Genomic DNA, 23,853 nt, shown 5'->3' on the forward strand with positions numbered 1-23,853 from the left:
ACATTGTTATACATAAGTAACACTTCGAAATATAAACAAACAAAACTCTGGTTGGTAAAGCAGATTTCTTTCTCTGTTTCTGTCTCTTTCAATACATTCTTCTCTATTCATCTTCTAATGTAGACATCAAAAATTAATATTCTTTTTTGTTAACGCTTTCATAAAGTCTGCTTTATCAACGAGATGTAATTACCTTTGTATTCATGAAAGTTGAACAAGATACGGTGGAAAATATTACTTTACAATAACCAACAAAAAAGTATGTAGCCTTATTCTTCAAAAAATGCGTGAAAGGACTGAAATTGGTCTTGAAAAAAACAAAATCATTCAAGACGCGTTCAATCATCTTTAAAGGATATAATTTCTTCTTATATGCAAAACCACAGCTTTTTCTATCATTTAAACTCTGGTTAATACACTGATTCCAAGAAGAAGACGCGTCGCGAATAGGACCATGTAAACATAAACTCAACGCCAGAACAAACTTGCTCTTTCCCCATCACAAAAAAAGCAATTTACCGTAAATTAAAATGTCTGATTTAGTAAATCATTTACAAACAGAATTGAGCAATCGACACGCGAATTTTGTTTCACAAGCTGTTATTTCTTTCAGCAAACATCACGATCGCGTCCTTCAATCGTATATCATTGAATGCCAAGCCAAGTATGAAACATCAATTGCTTCAGAACTAATAAATTAGAGAAACAATTCTTCAGCATTACCAGAAAAATCAGTCTAAACTTCAGGGTATTCAGAAATTGTATCAAGACTCGTCAAAGACACTTTCCCTGTTACTATCCGAGTTCAAGCAGATTTCTTCTAAAATAGAAGAAATTGAAACTGAAGAAGAAAAACTCTTACAAGAAAACTGTACCGTTAATGATTTTCAGCAACGCGTAGATTGCTTTCAAGTCACTGTAAGAGACCACTGTCAAGCCTCTCGAGAGAAGCTTAACCGTGCTATGGAGGTAAGATTCACTTGAAAGAAAGAATCAACTGATTCATTCTTTGTAGAAACTCAAATCATCTGAAAGCTCTGCTCAGAAAGCCCTATTGGAAAACCTTTGATAACATTCCAATTCGCTTTGTTTATTACCTTTCCTAAGAAATATTGTTCTTATCTTTTTTTATGTTTTTTTCTTAATCTTTTGATAGAACAGCCGCTTATCATTGAAGACCAACTTTATGTTTGCTTCTTCGTGAACCAATTCTGTCTTCTTCCTGCCACTTATATATAAACCTTGCCCATTCTGCCAATTGTACTATTTCGGCTTTTTTTTTCAAAGAAATTGTTATTATTTGAACTTATATACAAATTTGATTTAACTGTTTAAGCGATTGACTCCTGATTCAATCCAATTTTAATTCTCGACTCATAGTTTAGCTCAATCAAGCTAATTGGCAGTTTTGTTACAATAAACCGAGAAGATCAACTACTTACTTACATATATATATCTAGATATATATTTTTCCGACGTTTAAAAAAATTACATGTTGCCGTCTATTCAATATGAGTGAAAGTGAGTCAGCATATCCTCCTACCTTGTGTCGGCTTCTTATAAATACTCCCGCTGCAGAATGGCAAGCAGATGAAGATGCTGTTTCTTGTCCTCGTTGTGAATCTGCTTTCAACTGGTTTCGACGAAGACATCATTGTAGATGGTGTGGAAAGGTATATTGCGCCAACTGTTCTAACTATACTGCCGAACTTCCTTCAGTAAGTATCTCTGTTGATCCAACGGAGCCACCTGATCAATCAAACCTTTTCGATGAGATGCTTGATGGGGCCGAAGATGATGATACAGATAATTCTCAAGAAGATCCTGTGTGGTGCACTGTCCGCGTCTGCGGCGATTGTCATCGTCAATTATCAGAACTGAAAACTCTCGATATTCCTTTTCCGATACCTACTTGTATGGATGGTGAATCAACTCCTCCCGTTCTAGCCTATACCCGGTTACCTCTGCCTCATGGTGAAGGCAATCCTTCAGCAAATGACGCGAATAACCAAGATGACTTGGTAGAATGCCCAGTTTGCTATGTTTCTCTATCAAAATTCAAGTCACAAGAGGAAAGAGAAGCGCATGTTGCTTCTTGCTTCAGCCATAACGGATCTTCTCCACCAAATATAAAGGAGTTTCTAAAGCACGCTCGGCGGTATATTAGTGTCCAATTAACGGACTCCTCACCTTGTATTGGAGAAGAATGTATAGTCTGTTTTGAAGAATTCTCCCCAGGAGAAAAAGTTGCGCGAATTGAATACTGCTTATGTATGTTCCACTTAAAATGTTATCGCGACTGGCTAAGCACAGGTGCTGCCGGATGCCCTGTTCATGCTGCTACCTTTCATTAGATATTGTTTACGTTATAATGTTGTTTTACACTTTTTCCTTCATTTCTTCGCTTAATATGTATCCTATGTTTATGATTACTACTTTATAATCCTCGTTTGAAACGTTTATGATCCTCCTTAATTCGATTAGAAAATCGAAATGATTACTTAGAGTGTAATCTGCTTACATTCAATAACTTTTCCGTAGGAAGTTTGATGATATCGGATTCTCATCCTTCTTCATTGCTTTCGTTTATCAAACACTGGTTACTTGCTATTGGTTTTACACTTGTTTCACTTTTATTTTACTTTTGTTACTTATTATGTTTAGCTCCTAGAAGTTAATTCAATAACAATATTATACAGCCTATTTATTCTAACAAAATCAATATCCAAAACTTCCCACTATTTTTCTTTTCTCATTTTCTGCTTTCTACAAAAGAATGCTATTTTAACCCACATTCTCAAACTGCTACATTCAATTTCTTAGCAGGAGCTTCTGAAACTGGCGCTTCTTCGAGCTTTCGTTTAGTCACAGACGGTTCTGTAAGAGGCCGAAAGTAAGGTTGGACGCGCCACCAAGGAATCTTGGGATATCCTAGTTCATCCTTCTTCTCCTCATTCGGTTCTTCTTCATCACAAATTTCACCCTTCTCTTTGCATTCATCTAAACGCTTTCGGAGAGCAGCTACCGCACGAGGAAAGCTCTCAAAATCACGAGGCGTACATTCAGTCGCCAACATGCTTCGGATATCCGTGTGAATGCTCAATAAGGGTCTCATTAACTTGAACATATGACCTTTGATGCCAGAAAGGGTGCTATAATCTGTATGAAGATCGAATTCACGTATAATGTTCAAATATTCATCACAGATGTCATCGACACGAGGATATAGTATATTCAAAGGGGTATTTAAAGGGAGGAAAATTTTTGGATTATATAAGCTTCCCTCCGCCGACATAACACCGTCTACACCAGTAGCTTCAATGCATCGGTCGATATCACTTGCATGGAGAATATTGCCATTGGCAAACAACACGGTATCAGCAGGGAGGTTTTCACGGAGCATACTAATTTGCTGCCAATCAGCCACTCCAGTAAAATGTCCTTTTTGCTCACGGAGACGTCCATGAACTGCTAGGAATGAAGCACCGGCATTGAGAATCATTTTTGCATATTCCAACGTCTTTTTGGGATCAGGAAAAATGCGAATTTTGGCGGTTACAGGAATTGGTAGTTCTTCATGAAGCCTTTTAATTATAGATTCAATTACGGGCCAGTTGTCTTGCAAGAAGGACCCATATTTACCCTTTTTTGCAATACCCTGGGGACAACCCAAATTCAAATCTACAGCATCACAATAAGGAGCTGCTAACTTGGCTGCTTTCAGCATAATTTCTGGATCATTACCGCAAAATTGAATTATTAGGGGTTTTTCTTCAGGAATGTCTCGAGTAGAAAACATTTTCTTACGGTAATCCTCACTTTCACTGAACAGCCTAGAATGAAACATAGGACTATAACACAAGTCGGCGCCTGATCTTCTTGCCAATATTCTCCAGGGCAATTCACTTTGATCTACCATTGGAGCCAATATCCGCTTGGGACACCCAAGTTTTTTATAAAATTCCCTTCCATGAAGTTTTTTTGCTGCTGCCATCATTCAGAAAATATTACTTTAATAAAAGAAATTCCTTGTTATGTTTGTATTCGCTGTAAATAAACTTTTGCCCCAATTTGACACTGACTCCAAGTGCTTTGCTCCAGTCAAAAGAAATCCTGTGTTGGCAATTTATGGCCTTCCGTTCAAAAGATGTACAATGAACATAAACATACATATTACATGATTTACTATGATTTTATTTGAGTCTTATGCACATTTCATGGATTGGCTTCCATAGACCTATATATATGTATAATTGGATCCAGCATAACATTCACATATTACAATTAGAAACATTTATAGACTATAAAGACCATAATACTAATGAGCTGTAAAAGTTCAATCCATAATTTATATGTTTCTATTATCAAAAGAGTGCCTCAATTGGAAAACTCCAATTCGAAAGTATTCCACAATTAAATATGCTATGAAAAAATGAAAGTATCGCAAACCAAGTAATTGTTCGCCGTTAAGTAAAAAGATTCCGTGGCCATATACAAATCTTTATTCCTATGCATAGACTTGCAAATTATATAAGAACGTAAAATAAGATTAGAAAGCTACAACTGGAAACAAACAAAAAAAAGAAGAATGGACTAAAGGACACTTCTTGGCGGAAATCGGTATTTTTTTTGCATCGTTAGTGTTTGGCGCATAATTACTCATCATCTTCAGAAGTATCTGTGTTGAAACCATTAGCATTAGGATCATCCTCTTCGTCAGATTCTTCGTCATCATCCTCCATGCTTTCAGCGCCATGCTTAGGGTTTTCGAATGAATCATCCTCAGCTTCAGAAAATTCATCCTCTTCAACGGTAACGTCTTGTATCACCGCAGCGTCTTTTACTATAATTGTCAAATTGCTTACAATGTCTTCTCCAAGGTATGAGTTGGATACAACATGCGTTTGAAATTTGAAAGTACCTTCTACCGGAGGTACCTGGAAAGGTATACGAATGGTTCGCGTAGTGCGTGGAATATCCGTAATGCTGAATGGTGGAATAATCACTCTGTTTTGACGGGGATCTACCACATACACCCACCATGCAGTCTTGTGATATTGCGTGAAGTGAGGCGCCCAAGCATGAGGAAGAACCTCCAAATCTCCCAAGACTTCATCCTTTTCCATATGAATACGTTCCGCATCGATTTTGTCTTGCTCAGTGGCAACTTCTGTACCATCAACACTAACTTCTGGCATAATTTCTTCCCCATAAGAGCACTTTAAACGCAAAACGAAATTCGCAATCGCTCCAGTAGTGACAACATCATCTCCGTCCACTAGTACCTTAGCATCCAATATTGAAATACGGGGAATGTTGCTGGCAACTTCTACCATTTCTTGAACTTGTTTTTTAGAGTAGCCTGATAAACAAGACATACTTTTCTCGTTTTGTGATTGTAAGAATTGAGGGATGCGAGTAATACCCCGTGAAGCAAGCTTTTTAGCATCTTCAAAATGAAGATGAGGCAATTGCAACAAAGGAAGTGGGGTATCTAACGGAACTGCTTGAACAATATGCTGCCAAAGTTTGAAAACATTATCGGTTGGTTTAGAAAATCCGTATGCAGCGATAACCGATACTAATGCATTCATTACCAAATCTGTTTCCGAAAGCAATCGTTGCATATCGGGATTTGACTTATCCTTCCGATTTAGATGACTATTCATGAGTTCTACGACAGTCTTTTTTGAAGCTTCCGGGGAAGAATGAAAGATTTGAAGTTCCTTGCTAGAAGCTAACAGCTGCAAAATGTCTTCCATTTCCAAATTCTCGTGAATCTTAGGAAACCACTCATCTACGCTTCCAACATGCACTTGGTCACGGGTATAAGTCCTGCTACCATACCACCAACGACCGACACTATAGGGCAAGAAAATACCAAAAATGAGGCCATAGAAACCAAGCACGTAAATGCTATTGTTCTTGTCGGCAATCCAATTTGGAAGTGCAATCCCAATATCAATGTGTTGAGGTACGTCAGGAGTTCCATAAAGAACATAATTTTCACGAGTTTCCTCGTCCGTCAAAGCTCTATACGCACTAGTAAGTTCTATGTACTTAGCTTCAACCTCTTCTCTAGTCGTATTGACCATGTTTCTAATTTTATCCGGATGAAACTTGATAGAAAGTCGCTTGTAATGACGGCGAATGTCGTCTACTGCCATGCTTTTCGGTATACCCAAAATTTCGTATGGATCCCAGACGTTGAAGCTCAACTTGGTATAAGCAATGCGATAAGACAAATACCCAATAACGACCCATCCAATTAAAATAATAAAATGTCTATAAACCAAAGGGACCAATTAGTTTTTCATCAACACGTTATTTTCCTAATTTTACGTACCGTAATCGAATTTTGGGTTCCTTCTTTTTCAAAACATCTTTCGGACGATATGCGGTAAATGGATCCGAAACAGATTCATTTTTTTTAGACGCTACACATCCGTGTATGTTAATAAAGCTGATTCCCTCATAGTGTCACTTACTAATTCGACCAAAAAAGGTAGAAAAAGTCATAGGAAGGATGAAGCAAGACACACCTACCAGCAAAAACACCGGAAAGAATTGTCCCTGTTCATCATACTTGTACTCAGACGACATTGCGAACAGAGAGTGTGGTAAAAGACAGCTCCAAGTACCACATCCTCTATAGTAGGAAAGTAACTAGGGATGTACGCTCAAGTGCACTATATGTGAATGGGAAATGAAAATAAATGCAGGAAGAGAGAGTTGAAAGATTCATTTTGTGAGTTTGATAAATAAAAATTTATTAATAATAATTGGGTCTAAAAGGTGCTAGTCTAATGAACCTGAACAATCATAAATCCTTATTGAATAAGCGGACGAAAAACGTAAAAGACAAAACCAAATATAGGAAAACCACAAATTATTTATCAAGGAAACATGCAAGAAAATCCAACCAAAAACCTGAAATTGCTGGGTATAAAATGATCTAAAAGGAAGGGATAAGGTGAAAGCAACCCAACAAATCATGAATATGATATGTAAGAAGAAAGACCAAAAAATTTATTTATTAGATGAAGTCAAATGAGATATCCCCGTGTATGAAAAAGAGAAAATGAAACAAATGAATCTTGTGTAAATCTTTAGGAGGAATGGTTTTGCAAAAATAGGAACCGGAAAAAACCGTGACGCAGTATCGGTGGGAAAAACTTCTCCCTTTTTTTTTTCTCTTTAAGAATAGGGCATATGGACACAAGTCTGCTCCAGATAATGGCACCCAGATAAAGTAGAAACGAACTGGTCGTCTATGTAAACCTCAGCTACTAAATGTTGCAACCACACGAAGACGTAAGGAAGACCAGCCCAAATAGATACAATGTCTTTTGCCCATTTTGGAAAAATGTTTAAAACATCGGTAATGCTTTCAATTTTTTCTAGATCTGCTGCCAAGTGCACGCTGACTGGTTTCCCATCGAACGTAAAACCTGAGAGAATGCGATGAATATGGGTAGGTAACTGGTATCGTATTCCATCCACCTGTAAAACACCTTCTGTGGTATATTCGTTATTTAAAAGAACGGCCACCAGCTTCCCATCTAAAGTCAAACTAGCTTGAGATCGAAAAGTTTCAGCTGAATCACGAGGAAAATAATGTAAACAGGTTAAAACATTCTTTCTGGACGCGTCAAACAACAAACTATTTTGCCACGTATGTCCCAGATTAGTAAACTTTTCTTTAAAGAACATTGCATCAATGAATACGGCGGTGCCGGTAACCTTTTTTGTACTTCCATGTGCAGTAACCGTTCCTTCCAGGGTATTTACTGGAAATGTTTTGTGCTCCATGTAGCCCTTTATATCGTTTTGGCCAAAATCCATTAAAGAAAACCCCGTATCTTCCATATGTATTGTAAGATCATACATTCCTTCAATCATCACATGCCACGCTCGCATTTTCACATCAAAATGCATAGAGTGTTTTTGAACATCAACGCTATAGCGATCCTTAGAAACCTTCATATTCCTATATAGATAAGTAGAGCTAGCAACTATGGGCACCTGGACCGTTTCATTTTTTGAAGGATAGTAAGTCCATCCTAAGGGAGCAACCTTTACGAACAGACCAAGATTTCCGTACGCAAATTGAATATACCCAAATGATCCATCGTCAAAGCACATGTAAAATGACTTGTACTGAGTCGTTAAATGAGATCGTGAAAGATTCCAGGCCAATTCTTTACAATGGATTAGCTCAAACTTATTTGCATTACTGCTATAACTACTCGTAGGCATATTCAAAATAAAGAAAGAGATAAGAAAGCAAGTGTTCACTGGAAAAGACAAGACCAATATTCAATCCGATGAGAAAATCTGCAACTTCGATAACGCAAAATAATTGTATCAGTGAAGACTACGATGAAATGGCTGATATGATCAACTTTATTAGAGATACAAGGATTGTAAGTCTTCAAAGTTCAGCTTTAATAAAACATCCAGAGCAGGCGTGAAAACGAATATGATATGAAATTTCAACTCCAAAAAGTACAGAAAAAATTAAATAAAAAGATTCCTTTGTATACCTTTCCTATAGCCTGAGACTGAACCTTCTGGTGGTGTGTTTCCTAGGACCATGCAATGCTCGTCTGATCTTTGCGGTTGAGATCATCTAACAGTATATCATTCGACTTAGAATTTTCATTCTACTGCAAAAAAAAAGAAAATAAAGAAAAAAACAGTTTACTTATATTTAATTTAGAAAGTTAAATTTTGTGGACTACCTTACCTACTTAGTTTCTTAATCATAGAACGACTTACAACAACAGTTTTCACAGTGAATAGACATGAAATGAGAATTTTTGTAGACATAATGAAAATACTAAAACGCTATTAGCTCAAAGACGCAAAAGCTTTTCTTCATGAAATCTGTCTATTATTGATACTACTAAATAGTTAGTTCAACGTTAAAGTCCATTAGCAAGTGAAGGGTTTGCACCCATAATGACTTCGAAAGAAGCAAATACAATAGCGGAAGCAATGACTACTCCTAAACCGAACGTAGAAGCAGTGATACCGGCAAGTAAGCTCAAACTGCTCATTACCAAAGCAGAGATGCGAGCAGCACTAGGAACGATTTTTTCCAATTCCTTTAGCATGCTCACTTCACGAAAACCAGCTATTATAAGTTGGTTTTCCTTGAAGAAAGCAAGAATATCACGAGGTCCGCTACCAGTGGCATTCATCCAAGCGAGAGAAAGATACACAGATGTAGAGTACAAAAATACAGCATAGACAATAGTGTGGATTGGGCAAGTGATGGTTTCCCATAAACTCAAAGGAGGAACAAAGTAGTAAATTAGTCCACCCGTAAGACGCAGTTGTCGAATAGGATCAGTTTCGTATTCCGTGTATTGAACCAAAAAGCGAGTAAAGACAGAGTTAGGGAACATACTGTGAATGAAGAAGGCCAAAACTAAAAGATGAGAAACAACAGAATAGATACACAAGAAGGGACTGGCGGAAGTATAGAGCAATCTCAAAGGAAAGTTTTGACGGAAACCACGAACACGGGAAGAACGAATCGAGATATCGATTCTCATGCACAAAAGGTAAATGAAGCCAACAAATGCACCTACGCAAGCCAACAGACTAAAGAAATTTAAACGCTCAGTGCGGAAGAAAATTGATCGAAGGGCATAAAATTTTTCCTTATAAGAAAACAGGGAAAATACAAAACCAACAAGAGTACCTTCATATTGACTAATGTCTTCGGTCAATTGATAACGGTTGAAACTCAGTATCTGCCAGAACAAAGAAGAAACGATATGAGACGACAAGAGAAGAACAGGTCCGGAGCCTAAGCCGTATCCCTTTTCAACGAGTTCGCATAAATAAATACATATGATTCCTGGTATGAACAACTGGACTACGAAAATGAGAGATAAAGTAATACCAAGTTCAGAAACGTGGCCGTAGTAACCTGATACGACATATGCGATGGATAAAAGGAGGTACAAAAAACCAGAGAAAACTAGGTATTAGCCAACGGATTGAACCACAATTCTAATTACAAACCTTTTTGGGTATTTTGAAACATGACTCGGTCGCTGATTAAATTAAAATTAACAGCAATTTTACGACCGGCAGCCAAAAGTTGCATTAGAAAACCAGAAAGAAAAATAGGGGCCAAACCAGTGACCAAGGCACCACTGCTATTGTTAGAATGCTGATAAAAACCCCCAAAAAAGAATGTTGTCAAATAGAAAGAAGAATCTGGTTCGGCTGGAAATTATAAACGTTACGAAGATTCTCTGCTTCCTCTTCTAACTGTAGGAGGGTAATCGACATCTTTTAAGAATCCATAAAAGCGAAAGCAATTCAAAAACCCCTTTTTCCCTAGTCTCTTCCCATCCAACATTCAAGACTTTGTTTACTTACGATGCAGAAGAACCATCCAGCACACGCCATACGCTATAGAAGAATTAGCATTACATAAAATGAAATAATTTTCATGTATCATACTTAATAGGGTCCACGAAATCGCGTTTTGCGGCACCGTAAACAGGCATGTTTAGCAAGACCTGGTAAACCACAACACAACCGGCCATCCAACCCAATTTTTCAATGAGTTGATACTTCAAAAGTTAGCAAACTACTGTTTTGTTGTTTTTCCATAGGACGGTTAGGGCCTCAATCAAAGTTACATACGCGGGTCTGTGGTCCTTCAACTTCTGGTAATAAAGCGCTTAGCGGCTTCATAGTGTTTAATAAGCGAGCTGATTTTGATTAGTCACAGTTATAAAGCAAACTCTAAGTGATTTTGACTCCTTACACCTGCTCATTTTTAACGTCTTTGATATGCGCTTATCAACCTTGAACTACCATATTCTTCCTAACTGATCTGAACTCGGTGAACTAAGCTCTATAGGTTACCGATCTATCTTTTGAAAATGACCGATGGAATTCTCCTAAACTCCGAAATCACCGAATACCAAGTAGAGAGGAAAAGCTCGACTCAGAAAGAATATACCAAGTTACAAGGACTTAGTTTCTATTTCTTGGGCAGTGAGGGACATTGATGTAGCTAGCATAGTAGGATGAAAAAGGCATTCAAAAAGGGTAATTTTATTATACAATGCAGTTGCTGAATGCAGACAAAACATTTAGAACCTGCTATGACCATATTTATTAATCATTATATATACACATTTCATGTATAACATTACAAAAGAATTTAGAAAATAAAACACTTCCCAGACTTCTCACAATACGTTCCTTTCAACGATGATGCAAAGTATTAGCACGAGTCCATAAATTAAATAATATTGCTTGTTACCGACCATTCCCTGTTAGTATTGGATTTAGGGAGTGATCCTAAAGCAATACAGAATATTCGAATGGTTTTTTTAAAAAATTTTATAGGCCTCGACCTTCGATACTAACTCCACTCTTCTTTGCATTTTTACTGCGAACAGCTTTCATCTTCGCCTTCAATTTACGGACTTGTTCCGTATCAGCAGGCTTCAACCGGCCAGCGACAGACAACCCGGATTGATTGAGACGCACTCTGGGTGCAACTTGGTATCTAGAATCGATGGATCGAGGAATAACTGTTTGTCCAATCCTACCGGTGGGATTATTGACATCATCCTCAGCAATGGCAAGATCTCTACGACGTCGCATGTTTATAAGCTCAGGGTTCAAGGTAGCAATACCCACAGCGCGATCGCGGTAGTTCGCACTCCTTTTTATGATTGGACGACTCCATTCACTAACAAGGCGATCTGCAATGCGCTTGATGAATGGCTCAGGCTTCTTGGAAATTGTGTAAAATAAGATTACGCGGCCAATTTTGCTTTCACGCAAATGCTCTGTTTCAATAGGTAGCTTCGTTAGAATATCGAGCAATGATTGTTGAATATTTAGGGCAGGAAGGGATCGATCAGGCAATGGTTCTAACCACATTCGGACGGAATCCAACAAATTGTTGTCGAGAATGGTATCATATAAATGAGTTTTTCGAAGCACGGAATCTACAAGCGGAAGCATTTTCAGTTTTTCGGTAGCAGGAAGGCGTTCTGAATTCAGTTCTGCATCCCGTAACGCAGCCAAACGCATTTGTTCGCGCAAACGAAGCACTTCATCATCTGCTAATTGTTCAATATTATCTTCGTTGGAGCGCTTTTTCTGACGAGTTGGTTTCAAAACTGCATCTATCTGCATATCCAGTTGTCGCTTAGCGGCCACAGTAGGATCCATAGGAAGCTCTTCTTCGGCAGGACGGCGGTCTCCTTCTTCCAACCCTTCAAGCTCGTCCAAAGCTCCTCGTTGAGCAGGACGACGTGACCTACCCCTCCGAGCACGTCGTTCTTTTTTGCTGCTTTCCACTTTACTTGGTTTGATATCCTCAGAGTGTTGCTTTTTTCTAAATGAAGGTAAATTGTAAATGGTAGGTTCATCATCGGCTTCACGACCAATTTTCGTTTCATCAAAATTTTCGAATTGATCTTCATCCAAGTCTGAAAGTTCGTCTTCAGAAAAATCAATGTCTACATTTTCACGAGCACTTTCACCCTTTTCTGTTGAAGGCTCTTGCTGCGCAGCATCCTGATTCGCCTCTCCTTCAGCACTCCGTACTTCAGCATCGTGGCCATCTAATTCAGACATCTTCCAAACCCTTAATGAACTTACTTCTTAGTAAATTAACGAGAAGATGAATTAAAATCCAACGAATAGTCCAAATTGATTGTTTCCTTTCCCTCCAGTTAGTCGTTGGCAAAAGTATCGTTTGCCGACTTGAAACAGGCGTCCATTGTTGAATCTATATATCGGGAATCCTCACTATTCATTATAACCTTCCATAGGCTACAATCTGTTATCCTCCATTTACCGCATCAAAACGATATCTACTGAGGTTATCGAATCTACCTAATACCACAGGATATATTTCATGCTCCATTAGTTTCTTCCACCAAAATTCCCTAAACTGACATTTTTGAAATTGCGAAATGTTCTCTGGTGCTGGTCGTCCTTCTAAAGAACAAATCAAGCAATATGATAACCTTGCTCTTTCCGTATGTGATCATGTCTTGCGAAAAGGATACCTTTTGGAAGGGCATCGGACAGTTGAATTAACCGGTTTTATCTAGGAAATAAAGAAAGGTGCTTCTATTGCTGCCGTTCTCGCTTTGAGTAAGTTTGAATGAGAAAGCTATATTCTCTCTGCAAATATACATGCTAACTTTTCTTTTAAGCTCCTTTTGTTATCTCCTTTGTCAAGAACTTACGCTCTTAAAGCTGAAGCTATTCACAGGCACGTTTCTGTAACAAACAACACTTAAGATTGCTTGAACGCTGCTTATGTGTGTAAAGAATTGCTCGGATGATGATGGCAAACAATCAATAAAATTCAATTTTTAACACTTTTCATATTTTGTTGGGAGTTCACATAGGGGATTCAAGGTGATGATGCCTTTAAAAGTAAACAGCTTTCATGATAACAGTGCGGTTCACTTTCTTTAATGGTGTAAAGAAAAGATTTTTAAATTCAGGGCCTTTAATGATATATGGATTTTTGTGATAAATAAGCTTGCATAATAAAATTAAAAGAGCTGAACTGCTAAAGTCTAAATCATAAGTATTAGATGACAGGATGTACCAAACAACAAGCAGAAACATAAAAACTATCAATTCATTTCATGGGAATAGTAAGGAAATAATATGACCACCGACTTGACAAGGGAAAAATGGGAAAGCAAGCCACCCAAAATAAAATTACAAAACCACAGTACCTTTGCTCATTTCATAGATCACTACTGGCAGCACATGATCAAGAAAAGAAAAACCCAACAATACCACTATTGAAAAAGATTTACTTTGACATACTTGTTTGGTCATCGAGTTGCTTACTCAAGGTACCCAAATCCTCCTGGATAAGCTTGGCAACGTACGATAATCCATTTTGATGATCACGTAAAACATCCGTGATGGTTTGTAGTTGATCACTGTTTTTAGTCCAATCAATTACGCCTTTCGCAAGGGAATTCCGTTGTTCATCTGAAATCTTCTCTCCCTCAAAGATTAAAGTAATTCGTGCCCAAATCTCATTCAAACGACCAAATACTTCAGGATTGTTTAGAGATTTAGCAAGATCATCGAGCTTTTTCCTTAGGTCTTCTTCATTGGATTTCAGAGCATAACCACGATGTCTTAAGACATGCACTTTAATGGCTAAACGAAGGATACGCTCAGACAATTGTATGTGGCGATTCTTTGCTTCCGCAAGTTTTATATTGGAGCTAAGGTCATGCTTATTGCCCAATCTTTCAAGTGTTTCAACAATCTCTCGCATACGAATTCGATAAGCGTTTACCTGGTTAATCTGCATGTTCATTCTCTTTTGAACGTCAGGAAATCCCACAGCGAGCACTGGCACAACACTGTTACTAGGCCTGTTCGCAACAGCTTCATCCCATTTTTGCTGATTATGAGTAGGAGGTTTGACGTAAAGAGCTGCCTGCTCAACGGGAACTTTATTATAGAAGTACCTTTGGAAAGCACAGTCAGGATGTTTCAAATTCCAAGCGTTCAATATTTTTTGTGTTTGTTCTTCAATGGAAGGGGGTTGTGCAGGGCCATATTGAGCATTACTAACTGCTGCGTTTGGAGACATGGTAGAAGATAACAAAAATCCATTTGGATTTGCAGATGACATGCCCATTTCAGAAGGCTTTGCTGTCGCGGCATTCGTACTCCAGGAGAAAAGAGGTTGAGACGAGGTTGCACCTGTGCCCGTCGTAGTGTTAGAAGAAGGGGGGACCGCAGTCGTAGTAGCACTAAGTCCGCTTAAAGGTTGTGAGCCAAATGTGGAAGAGCCGGTGATACCACCACTGGCGGGTTGTTGCTGTTGTTGGCCAAACATTGAAGAACCTAATCCTCCTGCAGGAGGAGCACTGGAAGGATTAGGTGCTGTATTGGCTCCACCAAACAGAGATCCAGAACCTAAGTTCGATGTAGGGGTATTTTGTTTTTGTTGACCAAACAACCCTGTTGTACCAAAAGAAGGTGTATTTGACGACGATGCAGGTTGGCCTGGTGAAGCGTGTTAGTGCAATGTAGCTTTAGAGTTTCAAGTACTTACCAAAAGAGAACGACATTGTTATATGATGGGAATGCCTATCTTGATCAACGAATATGATTCTCGTAGGCGCTCCTCAGGTAAGAGGTGCAGGTAGAAGTAAAGTGCGAAGGGGGAAACTGCTTCGTAGTTTGGCGCTAGTCACTGTAATGCACAATGCACGATGTATGTTACTGAACTGCACTGCCGAAACTCAAGAATTTCTAACAGAGGAAAGGAACACTATTTACAAAAATTATAAAATAATTTTAATAAGATTCAATATAATGGAGCTAATAAAAGTATGCAAATAGAATTTCTTTCATTACAAAGGAGCGAGTAAATAACGTGGTTCCTACAAATATCCTAACAAGATAAGCTTGCTAGCATATGCTTAAGTGTATACTTATTATATGCTTATATAAGCATATATACGCTAATTTCATAAGTAGCGCATATAGTCATATGCTTATAAATTAGATTAAATGCATCATATTGTCAATATATGCTTCTCTATTTAATAATATCCAAATATGCTTACTATTTGATAATATGCTGGAGTTTCGAAATGTATTTCATTTTATTTCATTTCCTAAAGGAACGAAAAAAAATATGAAATCAATTTAACAGCGTTCGAAAACATAACCTTTTTACCTGTATAGGTTTTAGCTTGCAATATTTCTTACCGAGTTGGAATGGGTCGTTATGCGATTGAAACCCAAGAACGACACCAAATTGTAACATAATTGAAAGCGATTTGACATCTTTATGTGAATCGTGTAATCTTGTTTGATACTAAAATTATATCTTTCGTTCCACTTATTTATTTATAGTTGGTTGTACCTGTACAATTGGCAATCTCCCAAAGGAAACCCTGTGTTAGTGCGGATACCTTTATTTGATCGTTTATATTTCGTTTTCATGCAATTTCAATATGATTTTTCTGACTACAAAGCTCATGACTTTGACCCAAAGCAACAGGCTAGACGTTTGTTAGCTTCGGTCCATGCAGCATCAGACGCAACAGAGGACAAGGCAGTCGCTAAAAAACGGTTAGGATATGCTATAAAGGAAATTGAAAATCAGAGAAAGGCTTTTATCAGTTCAAATGAACAGAACCTCGCAGGGAATGTGGAATCCATTTTTCAAAATCAATCGAAACTAACGGAAGTTCGAGAAAAAATGAAGCAACTCACAGATGTTTATGAAAGAATGCGTTCTCTGGTTACCGTGCCCTACAATTCTGCTTCTCGATTACATGACTCAACCGTGAATCTTCATTCGACTTATACCAGCTTATACTGGATTCATCACTATTTTGACCTGCAGAAATTATTAGTAGCTTTTGCAGATAGTGTTTCTAACGAACATGAACGGTATGCCCTTTCGAAAAAATCTTTTCATCAATCCAATTTTGTTTCGTATGGCTAATTGAATCAGATTTGAAAATTATTTTCGAGCAGCTACATTATTACAAGAAATGGACCAACTGGTTAGTCGCTATCCCCTTATTGTATGTCTTTTGTTAGTGCTTTGCAATCAATTAACCAGTTTTAGAAGCGCCAGTCTTCCGTACAGTCGTTGCATAAATCAAATATTGGAATTCACTCTAGGATGCTAAAAGAAACGTCGAGTTTTTTGTTAGCACAAGAAGACTCGAATGTATTAACAGCAAATTCCTCAACTTTTTCCAATGCTTGCGCTACTCTGTTTTTACTAGACAAATATCTATTAGAGAGAAATCTGTCTCAGATGTTGAGCTCTAGAAGCCAAAAAGCAAACGCTTGTTTTGAGTCTATATTCCAATTGTCTCCTACAACTCGTAGGCTCCTACATTCATCTGCTGATTCCACCGCTGCCAATTCTACAATCTGGTCTAAATTTGAAGATGGATGGTATCAAATCTCAAAAATTGGATCTCAATGTGTTTTTTGGGAGAAGACACTTAAACAAACTACCGTTTGTCAACCATATTATACTAACTTATTAGAATACTTTCAAGCACAACCCAATTTCATTCTTGACGGTGCTACAATTAGCATGTTCTATTTTAAGGAACTGGCTATTTCAATTAGCACGAAAATGCAGAACCTTGATCGTCGAGATCCCACCTTGCTCCAAGTTTTTCGTAACGATTACCAAAGAGTAACCCATATAGTTGAACAAGCTATTGCAAAATCATCTTCCGAGATTGTTACAAAAGATACCCGTGAGTGTTCTATTGTGATAAACAGTCTTAAAGTATTATTCCCAAAAATTCCTTAGACATTAAAATAAAATTATATAAATAACCCAAACCATTCAAACTCAATAAAAAATAAAAAATAAAACTCCTGAAAAAGGCGGACGCTTATCTTCACAATTTTACTCTCTCCGAAGATCACCAGTAACGCATTGTAAAGGAGCTGGCACAATTTGTCCGCTTTTCAAGAAAAAAAGTTTCATGTTTCGAGCTTTATCCTTCAATTGAACTTGATTACGGTGCTTTAAAACTTCATTTTTTTTACCACCAGGTCCGTAAAGCTCCAAAATTTGACTCCAGCGAGGACCCTTTACTAAATCGAGTCCATCTAAAAGAGCTTCTTCCTCCTCCTTAGTCCATGTCCTTCTATTTGCAACTTTTTTAGCTCGCTTACTGCCATTACCGGCGCTAGTCATGTTTCGAACTTGATCGTATAAAACAACGCTGGAAACATTATGAGCTTCAGAAGTTGCATCCAAAGTGGCGGTTGGAAGGCCAAAAGCTAACCCATCTGTCAAGTCAGAACTAGACTCTGATGGAGAGGAATTTTCGTCACATGATTTATATCTTCCACCTTGACTTTTTGCTTTCCGTTTTACATGACCATTGGGAACAGGAATAGCTGCAATAGATGAGTGATTGTTGTGGATATAGCAGGCTATCTCGTTTAAAAATTTTCCCCAAGGATAAACTTCGTTTAATGCTTCCTGCGGAGTAAAACTCGATAATCGTTCTTTCCGAGCAGCACACTTTTCCAAAATTTGTTTCTCAACATAAGTAAGCTTGTCGTCTATCTTGGCATTACGACGCAGTAAAAATCGCTGAGCCATATCGGAAGGGAAAAGATCGTTTAAAATATCTTCCTTTGGTCGTTCTGCTTGGGCCATGGCAGAAATGTAAGCCTGTGTTTTTAATTCCATGTACAGAGTACCTTGATTGGTAAGGATGTTGGCTTCATCAGGAGCGAACACTTCAAGAAAATTTTCGTTTAAATGAAAAAAACCAATCTGAAGAGCACCATAAACGGCGGACAAGAAAATCGCCAAGTTTGCGCGACGAACGGCACTTCGCTGAGAAGGAGTACGCATGTTGATAACCGCGGGGTAGATAAATGAATCATCGGTGTATATGTCCTTGATCATACGAAACATGCTCATTAACTTTGTAAAAGCCATTCCCATTTCTGAAGCGGGATTCGTGACGATGGCCGAAGCCTCCTGAACAGGCTTTCCAAGGATAGACAAAATGATATTGCTGAGATTCGCCAAAGTAGGGACTAGTGAACTGCGAAGTAGATATTGAGGAGAGGCAACAGGATTTGGCTGATTAAAAGCGTATTCCATATTTTGGTTCATTCGCAGATAGAAATCTGGGGTCATATTTAATGGAATGCCAGAAAGGTCAAACCCAAGAGGAATATCGCCATTGGAAGCCACATTAGGGGAATCCAAATCAGAAGCATGTTCAGACAGCTGTTGCAACATTTGGCGATCGTGCTCAAGCGCACACTCAGGATCAATTTCTAATTCCTTTTGGGTCTTGAATTCATTAGAAGTATCAATCGATTGCTTCGACATTTCTCTTTGAATTCAATTATTTTCAAAGTAATCTATATTTTCTGAAGCAAAGCAACACGCATCCAATGGCTACAGAACAGCAAATTTGAGTGCGAAGATCACCTTGCTCGTAAAGGTTGGGATTTTGTCTCCAAAAAGAAAAAGCGCATCAAATCAATCACTTCCCTTTAGGATTGCAAAATTTTTTTCTTCTAATATTTGATAAATTACACGAATTCCTTCAATTCTGGTAATTTGCGAAACTGTTGGAATATAGAAAATATGAATAGTTTAGCTTGCTTTTTTTCATTTAACGTATTACTAGCAGGTTCCTGTAAATCTAATTAAAAACTCCAACGCATTTTAACAGTTATACAAACGAGAGGCCAAATAAAAATGGAAAATATGTAGTATGATTCTTTTATGACTCATAAAAGATTTTCTTTTGTATTTTTTTTTTTCTTGGGTTCGGTTGAATATCCGTTTTCTTCTTCCTTGTATCGCACAAAAGCATATATTTGTATCTGAATTTAAGCATATGCGCTTAGGATTATTTTCTTCTGGGATTATGCTTTAGTCTCTTTATTCCTAGGAAGGTACTTACTTCATTGGAAAGTTTCCACTAGGGAAAAGTGTTTCTTAAATTTATTTCGAAAACAAAAGGAGACTTTGTTTTTTCGTTCAATTTTGGTCCGTATTTACCAGCTTTTAAGGTCGTAGAAGCAATAATTCACTGATCGTTTGCCATTGATTGATTAGTTCAGTCAGATTCAGTGTCTTCACTCTGTCTATTCTGTTTCTTGATTTTCCTCAATTGTTTTCTTTTCATAAACTAAGACAAAATGGATGTGTTTTGGGAGAGAATGCTCAATGACCCAAAGAATGAATTCTCAGAAGAGCAAAAACACTTATTGTACGAATCACGATCGAGGGTTCGCCGAAATAAGTTTATTGGAATCATTGGAGGATTTTTTATCCCAATCGTTCTGGGTAAGGTTCTGTTTTCGACATTTGTATAGTGCTGTTGCTAACTTTGAGCGTTGTTTAAGCACGAAAGCGCAAAATCTCTCCCCTTCGATTATACGCTACGTCTGTCATATCAGGTATAGCTGGAAATGGGGTATGTCTTTTTTGTAATCGGCGGCCATGTTCACTTCACTGGTTTGCTTTGTTTCGTCAGCTTTTCGTCTCGTCTTCTTTCTAACGGAAATTTTAATATAGATCGCCCAGATCGTCACCATGGGATACAATGTATCTCAAGTGAAAAAGCGCCCTGATGGTCCGGACATCTTACGGAAAATCCAACAAGCACTTATTCGACAGCGTGCTATGATGCAAGAAAGAACAAACTTTCCTCCTTCATCGAATATTCCTTCACCTGGTCAGATACAGAATCCATTGGGAAATGGAAAACAGGAAGCTTCTTCTAATGATTCAAACACGTTAGGCATATCCATGCCCCAGGATTCTTCCAACCAGGAAGAGTCTCCCAAATCTGCATGGGACCGTATTCGAGAAAAGAACGCTTTGAATCGTACAAATGGAAAAGAACAAAAGGATTTCTCTTTCCCTGTCGAGGATGAAAATCAAGAGAAAACGTCCTGGGATTGGCCGAGAGATGCTACTGACTCAAAGGTTCAAAGCGAAGAAGAAAGAGAATTTCAAAAGCAGCAAACTGAGTTTGATAAGATGGTATGGGGCTCCGGCGGTTCTTCGAACAAGGATCTCACGACTTGACATTGGAAAGAGCCTTACTAAACGATCCTTAAACTCCCCAGTTATTTCGAGAAAGCCTATAATTTATTTGGCCCCACAATCGTCGGTTGAATTTATATTTATTACTTAGTTAATTCCAATAAGCAAAACTGGACTGATGTTATTTTCGACATTCGAAACTATGAGCTCTTCCTTTGTTTCCATTGACAAAATGAAGACAAAAATTTATTGATTTTATTTAGTCACTTATACTTGTTTATGAATGAAATGCTGCAAAGATATCTAATATGCAAGTTATTCAGATGCTACAAATTTTAAACCAAAATATTCAGTAAGTTTAATAAATAAATAATCATTTTGCTTTTTATAAATGGAAAAGGAAAATATCCTTACGCTTCATTCTACGCTGCTCCTTCGATCTCCACCGTATAGTAGTAGTATGGCTCTTAGTTGCTCTTAACCACCAACGTCGTAACGAGACAGAAAACTCGAAAAATGTCGTTTTTCGGGTTCGATACAACCCTTCCAAAGGAGGCGTTGTTTCCTAAAGATGGAGCACACGATGAAGAAGGGTATGAATGCTGTTTTCAGCTTATGCGATAACTAGACAAGTTTTGGCAAAAAGCTGACTGTGGACGTTTAGAATTGATTTTGAAGAAACGTACGACGACTTAGCAGACCGATTAGTAGAGGAGGGAGACGATTTGAATGACGAAACCTTTGGTGTTAGCGCCGGAAATATTGGTATGTAAATGTGATAATGCAACATCATGGCGTCGCTTGTTAACAAGTTAACCTTTATTGTTTTAACGCAAATATCTAACAATATAAAGGTCGGGACTTTGATTTTTTCAATCAAACTGCGCAGGCTTCTAGCAAACTGGAAGATGAACAGGAGGACGATTACAAAAGTCCCATGGACAAGATCATTAGTGAAACCACGCAAGCTTCTTCCCTTCCTCAAGTCAATCCAGTTGCTGCTTCTGGAGAAAGGAATGTCGAGGAAACTGTTGATACTTCAGTCAATACTAATATGCTTTCGGATTTGAGACCCATGGCATCTATATGGGACAACATTGTACCTGAGAAGCCTATTGTTCAACCAGCCCCTCCGGAGGTTTCTGGGTTTCAAAATCGACTGGGTGCGCAAACCAACGAAAAAGTTTTCAGCTTGCAAGAGCTTGAGGAACAGTTATTCAATTCCCTTAATGCGCCGGGTCCTAAACCGCAACAACCTGTTGCTTCAGCGATGCCTGCTGTTACCCCTGTGGCTCCTCAAACCGTTCAGGTTCCCCCTCCTTCTACTTTGACCCATGATACTTTTGCAGCTCTCGATCCTGCTGTTGCCAGTATAGGAAATGTATCGTTCCCCATTCAACAATCGAATGTTGCAAATCCTGGCTTGCCCTTACCTCCTATGATGCAGCCTTCGCAATTATTCGCAAATCCCAACGTTCCTCCACCTCAAGTACCCCCCGTTCCATATCCCACTAATATGGTGTATGGTGCCGAATCAGTACCTCCTGTTCCACTTTTGAACCTTTTTCAACAAGAGGAATTTGCTCAAGCTAGAAGCTTGGATGAAAAGCGCCAGAAATTGGAAAGAGATCATATGCTCATGGCACAATGTGCCGGTTTGATGACTCGCAGTGATAAGTCTTTCATTGCTCGTATTCAGATATCCCAACTGATGTCTGAAGATCCCGAATCGGATGATTTTTACTACCGAGTTTATTCTATAATTCGTGGTCGTAATCCCTCTGAAGAGGATTCTAGTCACTTTATCCAAACGTACTTGGGTCCCAGTAGCAACCGTCGTCGCGGACGACGTTCAGAAAACCCCATGCAAAGATTGCAGCAGCAATTGCAAAAATTGGTTTATTCCGCCAAGGAGCGCCCTAAAACTACTCAGCTATCCCTCGAGGGCGCTTTAGGTAAAATAGCTATAAACACTGTCCGTACCCCTCGACAACTTTTAAATGTGAAACGCCCTTCTGAACAAACAATCAACGCCAAAGAAACCACTTTCAAAGGGTTTGCTACAAAAAAGGATGTTTTACAAGCAATTGAGAGGATTTATGATTGGTTGCTTGATTTTGAACAATCTCTCCGAAAATTATCTGTTTCTAATATTGAGGATGAAGAGACATTTAATGAATGGAAAAGTAATCTTAACCTAAAATTGGAAAGTATTTGGAATGTCCTTCATATCAATGAGTCATTAGACGACGCTTCCAAGGCTCGTCCACCATTTTTGTCTGTTATTTCTCATCCTAAAGGAATGCGTCTTCTCCCACGATTGTTACCTCACCTTTCGAAAGATCAACAATTTGCTATTCTCACTGTAATCGTTTGCAACGTTGATTCTCTTAATATCGTTTTAAAGGGAACTTTTGATGTAAATGGCGAGTTACCTGCCGGTATTGCGACAGAAATGAATGCATTTACTCAATTTGTTATCCCTTCATTACTTACGATTGTGAATGAGCTGGGTATGTCAAACGTTAATACCTTATTTTCTCAGCTCCTTGGAAGATCCAATGCATTATACCTAATTCAAACCAAAATTGGACTGTCGTTTTTAACTATGCTAATAAGCCGTGCTGAAATTCTTAAGCAAACCGGATCGTGTACTGAAGAAGACAAAGAAAACTGGTATGTATTTTGACTTGACTGTATTAGTTGTATGTACTAACTGATTTTAGGGAGATGATATTTAATGGTTTATTTGACCGTCTTAAAGACCATTTTGCGACTGTTTTTCCTCCGCCTAATGCTCGTGCTTATGCTGATGAATCGTATCCTTGGGAATTTTTGGCTGCTTGTGCTACTGCTGCTTCTTCTGATCAACATTTCGTTTTGGTTTCTGAAACGAGAGATAGAGTCCTCGATAATATTATTACAAGCAAGCGAGCTCCTGAAGAGATTGCCGTCGTACGTATTGCGAATGTTAATCTATTTTTGAACGCCATGGGTCTGGATGCTCGTCAATTGAGTGCCTAAACAATTAATTTATGGATATGAATCGTTGTGAATTATGAATGGAAGGTGTTTTTATCATTATGCTACGTGTTATCATCGCTTTCTTTGAGCAAATCTATGCTACCAAAATTATATGAATATTGGTTTGAATTATTTTTTGGTAAAGCCCCTAGAAATTACCATAGATGTATGTAAATAAAAGTGAGAGATTGTAACAAACAATGAAGGAAAAAGATAAAAAACACACTGTATCAATAATTAATATATCCGAGCGTCAA

At 38.2% G+C, this 23,853-nt stretch overlaps 13 protein-coding genes across 13 annotated transcripts; 6 read left to right on the forward strand and 7 right to left on the reverse strand.

The window, feature by feature from the left end:
- Positions 1-530: 530 nt before the first annotated feature.
- Positions 531-1,069, forward strand: SPOG_02178 (uncharacterized protein; the record flags this gene model as incomplete). Its single annotated transcript, XM_013167283.1, has 3 exons — positions 531-664; positions 702-969; positions 1,016-1,069. The coding sequence occupies 3 exons, from the start codon at positions 531-533 to the stop codon at positions 1,067-1,069; spliced, it is 456 nt and encodes a 151-aa protein (XP_013022737.1).
- Positions 1,070-1,511: 442 nt separating this feature from the next.
- SPOG_02179 (ubiquitin-protein ligase E/phosphatidylinositol(3)-phosphate binding protein) lies at positions 1,512-2,354 on the forward strand (the record flags this gene model as incomplete). The annotated part of the gene is made up of 2 exons (XM_013167284.1): positions 1,512-1,601; positions 1,674-2,354. 2 exons carry the CDS (start codon positions 1,512-1,514, stop codon positions 2,352-2,354), a joined length of 771 nt encoding a protein of 256 aa, XP_013022738.1.
- Positions 2,355-2,663: 309 nt separating this feature from the next.
- On the reverse strand, positions 2,664-4,092 carry SPOG_02180 (tRNA dihydrouridine synthase Dus1). Its single transcript, XM_013167285.1, has one exon. The coding sequence runs from the start codon at positions 3,995-3,997 to the stop codon at positions 2,798-2,800; it is 1,200 nt and encodes a 399-aa protein (XP_013022739.1). The 5' UTR covers positions 3,998-4,092; the 3' UTR covers positions 2,664-2,797.
- Positions 4,093-4,261: 169 nt separating this feature from the next.
- Positions 4,262-6,626, reverse strand: SPOG_02181 (ER protein translocation subcomplex subunit Sec63). Its single transcript, XM_013167286.1, has 3 exons — positions 6,489-6,626; positions 6,347-6,437; positions 4,262-6,285 (listed from the first exon to the last, which is right to left on the reverse strand). The coding sequence occupies exons 1-3, from the start codon at positions 6,601-6,603 to the stop codon at positions 4,656-4,658; spliced, it is 1,836 nt and encodes a 611-aa protein (XP_013022740.1). The 5' UTR covers positions 6,604-6,626; the 3' UTR covers positions 4,262-4,655.
- A 59-nt stretch (positions 6,627-6,685) lies between these two features.
- On the reverse strand, positions 6,686-8,667 carry SPOG_02182 (Svf1 family protein Svf2). Its single transcript, XM_013167287.1, has one exon. It carries the CDS (start codon positions 8,257-8,259, stop codon positions 7,198-7,200), a length of 1,062 nt encoding a protein of 353 aa, XP_013022741.1. The 5' UTR covers positions 8,260-8,667; the 3' UTR covers positions 6,686-7,197.
- A 45-nt stretch (positions 8,668-8,712) lies between these two features.
- On the reverse strand, positions 8,713-10,866 carry SPOG_02183 (translocon subunit Sec61). Its single transcript, XM_013167288.1, has 6 exons — positions 10,796-10,866; positions 10,672-10,739; positions 10,486-10,598; positions 10,402-10,434; positions 10,039-10,172; positions 8,713-9,994 (listed from the first exon to the last, which is right to left on the reverse strand). The coding sequence occupies exons 1-6, from the start codon at positions 10,803-10,805 to the stop codon at positions 8,928-8,930; spliced, it is 1,425 nt and encodes a 474-aa protein (XP_013022742.1). The 5' UTR covers positions 10,806-10,866; the 3' UTR covers positions 8,713-8,927.
- Positions 10,867-11,379: 513 nt separating this feature from the next.
- Positions 11,380-12,630, reverse strand: SPOG_02184 (transcription elongation factor complex subunit Iws1; the record flags this gene model as incomplete). The annotated part of the gene is made up of 2 exons (XM_013167289.1): positions 11,380-11,778; positions 11,806-12,630. The coding sequence occupies 2 exons, from the start codon at positions 12,628-12,630 to the stop codon at positions 11,380-11,382; spliced, it is 1,224 nt and encodes a 407-aa protein (XP_013022743.1).
- A 278-nt stretch (positions 12,631-12,908) lies between these two features.
- SPOG_02185 (uncharacterized protein) lies at positions 12,909-13,394 on the forward strand. Its single transcript, XM_013167290.1, has 3 exons — positions 12,909-13,037; positions 13,113-13,155; positions 13,218-13,394. The coding sequence occupies exons 1-3, from the start codon at positions 12,972-12,974 to the stop codon at positions 13,256-13,258; spliced, it is 150 nt and encodes a 49-aa protein (XP_013022744.1). The 5' UTR covers positions 12,909-12,971; the 3' UTR covers positions 13,259-13,394.
- A 136-nt stretch (positions 13,395-13,530) lies between these two features.
- Positions 13,531-15,428, reverse strand: SPOG_02186 (nucleoporin Nup44). Its single transcript, XM_013167291.1, has 2 exons — positions 15,104-15,428; positions 13,531-15,054 (listed from the first exon to the last, which is right to left on the reverse strand). The coding sequence occupies exons 1-2, from the start codon at positions 15,117-15,119 to the stop codon at positions 13,835-13,837; spliced, it is 1,236 nt and encodes a 411-aa protein (XP_013022745.1). The 5' UTR covers positions 15,120-15,428; the 3' UTR covers positions 13,531-13,834.
- A 207-nt stretch (positions 15,429-15,635) lies between these two features.
- Positions 15,636-17,376, forward strand: SPOG_02187 (transport complex subunit Cog5). Its single transcript, XM_013167292.1, has 3 exons — positions 15,636-16,455; positions 16,520-16,592; positions 16,637-17,376. The coding sequence occupies exons 1-3, from the start codon at positions 16,001-16,003 to the stop codon at positions 17,342-17,344; spliced, it is 1,236 nt and encodes a 411-aa protein (XP_013022746.1). The 5' UTR covers positions 15,636-16,000; the 3' UTR covers positions 17,345-17,376.
- On the reverse strand, positions 17,104-19,161 carry SPOG_02188 (DNA binding factor Trf1). Its single transcript, XM_013167293.1, has one exon. The coding sequence runs from the start codon at positions 18,896-18,898 to the stop codon at positions 17,444-17,446; it is 1,455 nt and encodes a 484-aa protein (XP_013022747.1). The 5' UTR covers positions 18,899-19,161; the 3' UTR covers positions 17,104-17,443.
- Positions 19,162-19,502: 341 nt separating this feature from the next.
- On the forward strand, positions 19,503-20,886 carry SPOG_02189 (uncharacterized protein). The gene is made up of 3 exons (XM_013167294.1): positions 19,503-19,867; positions 19,927-19,997; positions 20,099-20,886. The coding sequence occupies exons 1-3, from the start codon at positions 19,720-19,722 to the stop codon at positions 20,612-20,614; spliced, it is 735 nt and encodes a 244-aa protein (XP_013022748.1). The 5' UTR covers positions 19,503-19,719; the 3' UTR covers positions 20,615-20,886.
- A 150-nt stretch (positions 20,887-21,036) lies between these two features.
- Positions 21,037-23,853, forward strand: SPOG_02190 (topoisomerase II-associated deadenylation- dependent mRNA-decapping factor). Its single transcript, XM_013167295.1, has 4 exons — positions 21,037-21,165; positions 21,237-21,337; positions 21,427-23,248; positions 23,299-23,853. Exons 1-4 carry the CDS (start codon positions 21,089-21,091, stop codon positions 23,594-23,596), a joined length of 2,298 nt encoding a protein of 765 aa, XP_013022749.1. The 5' UTR covers positions 21,037-21,088; the 3' UTR covers positions 23,597-23,853.

Source organism: Schizosaccharomyces cryophilus (assembly GCF_000004155.1).
Source record: "Schizosaccharomyces cryophilus OY26 unplaced genomic scaffold supercont4.2, whole genome shotgun sequence".
Lineage (NCBI taxonomy): Eukaryota > Fungi > Ascomycota > Schizosaccharomycetes > Schizosaccharomycetales > Schizosaccharomycetaceae > Schizosaccharomyces > Schizosaccharomyces cryophilus.

What these genes read in the sequence shown, in the direction of transcription:
- SPOG_02180 (XM_013167285.1), bottom strand. Translation starts at nt 3,997, where the DNA reads ATGATGGCAGCAGCAAAAAAACTTCATGGAAGGGAATTTTATAAAAAA.
- SPOG_02181 (XM_013167286.1), bottom strand. Translation starts at nt 6,603, where the DNA reads ATGTCGTCTGAGTACAAGTATGATGAACAGGGACAATTCTTTCCGGTG. An exon ending in TACCTTTTTTGGTCGAATTA is followed by an intron (nt 6,438 to 6,488) that starts GTAAGTGACACT and finishes ACGGATGTGTAG; the next exon opens with CGTCTAAAAAAAATGAATCT. An exon ending in GAACCCAAAATTCGATTACG is followed by an intron (nt 6,286 to 6,346) that starts GTACGTAAAATT and finishes TTTGGTTTATAG; the next exon opens with ACATTTTATTATTTTAATTG.
- SPOG_02182 (XM_013167287.1), bottom strand. Translation starts at nt 8,259, where the DNA reads ATGCCTACGAGTAGTTATAGCAGTAATGCAAATAAGTTTGAGCTAATC.
- SPOG_02183 (XM_013167288.1), bottom strand. An exon ending in TTGAAGGACCACAGACCCGC is followed by an intron (nt 10,599 to 10,671) that starts GTATGTAACTTT and finishes TAACTTTTGAAG; the next exon opens with TATCAACTCATTGAAAAATT. An exon ending in CTGGATGGTTCTTCTGCATC is followed by an intron (nt 10,173 to 10,401) that starts GTAAGTAAACAA and finishes TAACAATAGCAG; the next exon opens with TGGTGCCTTGGTCACTGGTT.
- SPOG_02185 (XM_013167290.1), top strand. Translation starts at nt 12,972, where the DNA reads ATGTTCTCTGGTGCTGGTCGTCCTTCTAAAGAACAAATCAAGCAATAT. An exon ending in ATGATAACCTTGCTCTTTCC is followed by an intron (nt 13,038 to 13,112) that starts GTATGTGATCAT and finishes GGTTTTATCTAG; the next exon opens with GAAATAAAGAAAGGTGCTTC. An exon ending in TGCTGCCGTTCTCGCTTTGA is followed by an intron (nt 13,156 to 13,217) that starts GTAAGTTTGAAT and finishes TTTTCTTTTAAG; the next exon opens with CTCCTTTTGTTATCTCCTTT.
- SPOG_02187 (XM_013167292.1), top strand. Translation starts at nt 16,001, where the DNA reads ATGCAATTTCAATATGATTTTTCTGACTACAAAGCTCATGACTTTGAC. An exon ending in GTTTCTAACGAACATGAACG is followed by an intron (nt 16,456 to 16,519) that starts GTATGCCCTTTC and finishes TAATTGAATCAG; the next exon opens with ATTTGAAAATTATTTTCGAG. An exon ending in TTAGTCGCTATCCCCTTATT is followed by an intron (nt 16,593 to 16,636) that starts GTATGTCTTTTG and finishes AACCAGTTTTAG; the next exon opens with AAGCGCCAGTCTTCCGTACA.
- SPOG_02188 (XM_013167293.1), bottom strand. Translation starts at nt 18,898, where the DNA reads ATGTCGAAGCAATCGATTGATACTTCTAATGAATTCAAGACCCAAAAG.
- SPOG_02189 (XM_013167294.1), top strand. Translation starts at nt 19,720, where the DNA reads ATGGATGTGTTTTGGGAGAGAATGCTCAATGACCCAAAGAATGAATTC. An exon ending in TTTTATCCCAATCGTTCTGG is followed by an intron (nt 19,868 to 19,926) that starts GTAAGGTTCTGT and finishes GCGTTGTTTAAG; the next exon opens with CACGAAAGCGCAAAATCTCT. An exon ending in CAGGTATAGCTGGAAATGGG is followed by an intron (nt 19,998 to 20,098) that starts GTATGTCTTTTT and finishes ATTTTAATATAG; the next exon opens with ATCGCCCAGATCGTCACCAT.
- SPOG_02190 (XM_013167295.1), top strand. Translation starts at nt 21,089, where the DNA reads ATGTCGTTTTTCGGGTTCGATACAACCCTTCCAAAGGAGGCGTTGTTT. An exon ending in GGAGCACACGATGAAGAAGG is followed by an intron (nt 21,166 to 21,236) that starts GTATGAATGCTG and finishes GTGGACGTTTAG; the next exon opens with AATTGATTTTGAAGAAACGT. An exon ending in GAAGAAGACAAAGAAAACTG is followed by an intron (nt 23,249 to 23,298) that starts GTATGTATTTTG and finishes AACTGATTTTAG; the next exon opens with GGAGATGATATTTAATGGTT.